Source organism: Pseudorca crassidens, chromosome 6, assembly GCF_039906515.1.
Source record: "Pseudorca crassidens isolate mPseCra1 chromosome 6, mPseCra1.hap1, whole genome shotgun sequence".
Classification (NCBI taxonomy): Eukaryota; Metazoa; Chordata; class Mammalia; order Artiodactyla; family Delphinidae; genus Pseudorca; species Pseudorca crassidens.
The window spans coordinates 18351240-18355839 of NC_090301.1; the positions used below are offsets into that span (position 1 = coordinate 18351240).

Sequence of the window (4600 nt, forward strand, 5' to 3'; positions counted from 1 at the left end):
AGCCCATCTGAGGCCTCTCTGGGCCCCATCCAGGCCCGGGCAGAACTTGCCCGCCTCTGCCCTAAACCTGCTTGACCCCATGGACCCCCCCCCCAAAGGTCCTCATAGCTCCCTGGCTCAGTATTAGGTTTAGAGAAATGACTAGTATATAGAGTGGGTGCATAGAGAGAGGGAAAGAGAAAAGAGAGAAGTAGGATTACCTGTATCTCTTGTTCCTGGGTGGGCACCTGGCGGGGGGGGGGGGCGGAGGTTTGTGGGAAAAGGGTGATGTACCCATTCCATTAATGCCTCTGTGCCTATGAGTTGAAATAATTTCTCCGAAGTAACACCAAGTTCAAATTCCAGTTCTGCAACTTACCTTCTGTGTTACGGAAGGTAAGTTACTGGAACCCCTGACCCCCCCAAACACATTCACTACATCTCTATGCCGTTTATTCTGTTACATCATTTATGTGATGTATTTGTGGTATAATGGCATATTATTTAGAAATTAGTGTATACATGATGTGTAGAGCACCTATATGCCAAGCATTTGGCTAAGTGCTTTAAAGAGATACAATCAGCCCCATTTTACAGATGAGGCTACCCAAGACTCGGATGGGTTTAATAACTTGCTCAAGGACTCAACCACTAAGTAATGAAACAGGGAATCAGACCCCAAATATATCTCTCATATCTGCATGGATAATGGCATCTCCCAAAAGCACTATGGTAAGGCCAGTATTTCATTTAAATACTCGTGATCCCTGGGGGAGGGTTGTTATTCTATCATAAATGAAACAGGCCCAAAGAGGACATGACCTGCCGGAACCTGTGTATGCTGCCCTCTACCTGCCCTGTTGTCTTTTTAGTAACCTTGTGCCATCTTCTTCCCCCACCCCCAGGACCCGCTACATCAGCACAGAGCTGGGCATCAGGCAGAGGCTGCTCGTGGCGGTGCTGACCTCACAGGCCACGTTGCCCACACTGGGCGTGGCTGTGAACCGCACGCTGGGGCACCGGCTAGAGCGTGTGGTGTTCCTGACAGGCTCGCGGGGCCGCCGGGCACCATCGGGGATGGCCGTGGTGACGCTAGGCGAGGAGCGGCCCATCGGGCACCTGCACCTGGCACTGCGCCACCTTCTGGAGCAGCACGGCAACGACTTTGACTGGTTCTTCCTAGTGCCCGATGCCACCTACACGGAGGCGCACGGACTGGCTCGCCTAGCTGGCCACCTCAGCCTGGCAGCCGCTGCCCACCTCTATCTGGGCCGGCCCCAGGACTTCATCAGTGGAGAGCCCGCCCCAGGCCGCTACTGCCACGGTGGCTTTGGGGTGCTGCTGTCACGCACGCTGCTGCAGCAGCTGCGCCCCCACCTGGAAGCCTGCCGCAACGACATCGTCAGTGCGCACCCGGATGAGTGGCTGGGCCGCTGCATCCTCGATGCCACCGGGGTGGGCTGCACTGGCGGCCACGAGGTAGGAAGATAAGCCACCCCACTGGTGCCTCTTGTCTGGGCGTGTGCACTTCTCCCTGAGAGGCAGAGGGGGTGGTTGGAGATATGGGCCTGGGTTTCCATGCAGTTCTGTCATCTTCTATCCCTGTGACCTTGGGTAAATTACTGAATCTCCTGAACCTCGGTTTCCTCATCCGTACCAATGGAAATAATTTTTTCTCAGGGTTGTTATAAGGATTAGAAAAAATAAGGGAGGCTTGCACACAGTAGATGTTCGGTGTTGGCCATTATTATTTTATTTGAGCCCCTGGACAGCTCTGAGATAGGATGCATGCCCGTTTCACAGATGAGCTAGCAGAGGCTTGCTCAAGGTCACACAAGCTCACAACTGGTCACGGTAGACTGAAGCCCACAGAATTCTGACCCCAAGTCCACAACAGGTCATAGGATAGAGGGATGAGACACAAACTATGGGGTGGGGTGGGGTCGGGGGGGCGACTGTCCCCTCATGTTTCCCACTTCCCTTCCTCTCCCCAGGGAGTCCATTATAGCTACCTGGAGCTGAGCCCTGGGGAGCCCGTGCAGGAGGGGGACCCTCGTTTCCGCAGTGCCCTGACAGCTCACCCTGTCCGTGACCCTGTACACATGTACCAGCTGCACAAGGCTTTTGCCCGAGCTGAACTGGAACGCACATACCAGGAGATCCAGGAGTTACAGGTATGGTCTAGGCTGGAGGTGGGGGGGGTGAGGGCATCCCGAGAGGTCTCAGAGATCCCAGGGAAATACAAAATTAGCACAAGAATCACAGAACAAACCTGCTTCCCAGTCCCTGTCTGCTTCTACCTTTTCTCTGGAGCCTCTCCAGAGACCCCCATTTAACTCTTAGGCTGCCTCCATCTGGGGAAAGAATAAGGGGGGGCCCTGGGTGGGCAGAGGTTGGCAAGGGACTGGGAACCTGTCCTGAGTGGCACCTTCTGCCTGCCCAGCCCCCCAGCTGTGTGCTGGCCCCTGTGGTCTATGCCTCGCTCATGGCCTGTTCCTCCAACCCAGTGGGAGATCCAGAACACCAGCCGTCTGGCAGCGGATGGGGAGTGGGCAGCCACCTGGCCCGTGGGCATTCCAGCACCGTCCCGCCCGGCCTCCCGCTTTGAGGTGCTGCGCTGGGACTATTTCACAGAACAGCATGCTTTCTCCTGCGCTGATGGCTCGCCCCGCTGCCCACTGCGTGGGGCTGACCAGGCTGATGTGGCCAACGTTCTGGGGGCAGCCCTGGAGGAGCTCAACCGCCGGTACCACCCGGCCCTGCGGCTCCAGAAGCAGCAGCTGGTTAATGGCTACCGACGCTTCGATCCTGCCCGGGGTATGGAGTACACGCTGGACTTGCAGCTGGAGGCATTGACCCCGCAGGGTGGCCGCCGGCCCCTCACCCGCCGAGTGCAGCTGCTACGGCCACTGAGTCGCGTGGAGATCTTGCCCGTGCCCTATGTCACCGAGGCCTCGCGTCTCACCGTGTTACTGCCACTGGCTGCAGCCGAGTGTGACCTGGCCCCTGGCTTCCTGGAGGCCTTCGCCGTGGCCGCACTGGAGCCTGGCGATTCTGCAGCAACCCTGACCCTGCTGCTACTGTATGAGCCACGACAGGCACAGCGGGCGGCCCACGCCGATGTCTTTGCACCTGTCAAGGCCCGTGTGGCAGAGCTGGAGCGGCGTTTCCCCGGTGCCCGGGTGCCCTGGCTCAGCGTGCAGACAGCCACACCCTCACCGCTGCGCCTCATGGATCTGCTCTCCAAGAAGCACCCACTGGACACGCTGTTCCTGCTGGCCGGGCCAGACACGGTGCTCACCCCCGACTTCCTGAACCGCTGCCGCATGCATGCCATCTCTGGCTGGCAAGCCTTCTTTCCCATGCACTTCCAGGCCTTCCACCCGGCCGTGGCCCCACCCCAGGGCCCGGGACCCCCTGAATTAGGCCGAGACACAGGCCGCTTTGATCGCCAGGCGGCCAATGAGGCCTGCTTCTACAACTCCGACTACGTGGCGGCCCGAGCGCGGCTGGCGGCGGCCTCGGAACAGGAGGAGGAGCTGCTGGAGAGCCTGGATGTGTATGAGCTGTTCCTGCGCTTCTCCAGCCTGCACGTGCTGCGGGCGGTGGAGCCCGCGCTGCTGCAGCGCTATCGGGCCCAGACGTGCAGCGCGCGGCTTAGTGAGGACCTGTACCACCGCTGCCGCCAGAGTGCGCTCGAGGGCCTCGGCTCCCGCACCCAGCTGGCCATGCTGCTGTTCGAGCAGGAGCAGGGCAACAGCACCTGACCCCGCCCTGCGCCCCTGAACCCTGGCAAGGCGGTGCCCCGCCCCGCTCTTCCCCAGCCACCCGGAGCCACCTGTCAGCCTCGCAGGACAGGGCTGGCCGCAGCCTCAGACCCCAGGGCAGCCCGCTGGCCCCCTCTCTCTGGCTTGGGGGACCCTTGGGCTTAGAGCAAGCCCTGGAAGAGGTACCCTTGGAGCCACCCCTTTCTGCCCCAAACCCGGTCTCCCTGCCCTCTTGACGCTGCTGATTCAGGCTGTGGCCTCCGAGTATTTATGCAGTGCAATCTGCCTGACGCCAGCCCCACCTCCTAGGGTCCCCTGGGGGGCTGGGCTGTAGATGAGTTGTTGGAGAAGCGGGGGAGCTGAGAGAGAAGGGGCGGTGTCTCCCAACTTCTCTCCTCTGCAGTCCTGATGAAGCTCCCTGCCTTTAATAAACTGGCTGAGTGTGGACTAATGGTTCTTTTTTTTTTTTTTTTTTAATATTTATTTATTTGGCTGCACTGGGCCTTAGTTGCAGCACATGGTATCTTCATTGTGGCATGCGGGACTTTAGTCGTAGCGTGCGGGCTCTTTTAGTTGTGGCATGTGGGATCTGGTTCCCTGAACAGGCATCGAACCCAGGCCCCCTGCGTTGGGAGCACAGAATGTTAACCACTGGACCACCAGGAAGTCCCGGCTAGTGATTCCTGAGTTTTTGTAAGGCAGGCATGGGGACAGGGAGGGCTTTGAGGACGGAGGCTCCTTGTCCGGGCTGGGGCCTGCATTTCCTTTTCCCAGGGACCAAGTCATGCATATGCCCAGCCCCGCCCCAGCTCCCAGCTTAGTCACATATACACACAGAGAATTCTTTATGCCTC

General features: G+C 59.0%; 1 protein-coding gene across 1 annotated transcript in view; it reads left to right on the top strand.

Moving 5' to 3' along the window:
* CHPF (chondroitin polymerizing factor) overlaps positions 1-4193 on the top strand; it is a 4821-nt gene extending 628 nt beyond the window's left edge. The window contains exons 2-4 of the mRNA XM_067740455.1: positions 885-1458; positions 1974-2153; positions 2487-4193. Coding sequence (XP_067596556.1) covers positions 885-1458; positions 1974-2153; positions 2487-3746 — 2014 coding nt within the window. The 3' untranslated portion in view covers positions 3747-4193. The remainder of the gene's footprint in view (positions 1-884; positions 1459-1973; positions 2154-2486) is intronic.
* Positions 4194-4600: the final 407 nt, after the last annotated feature.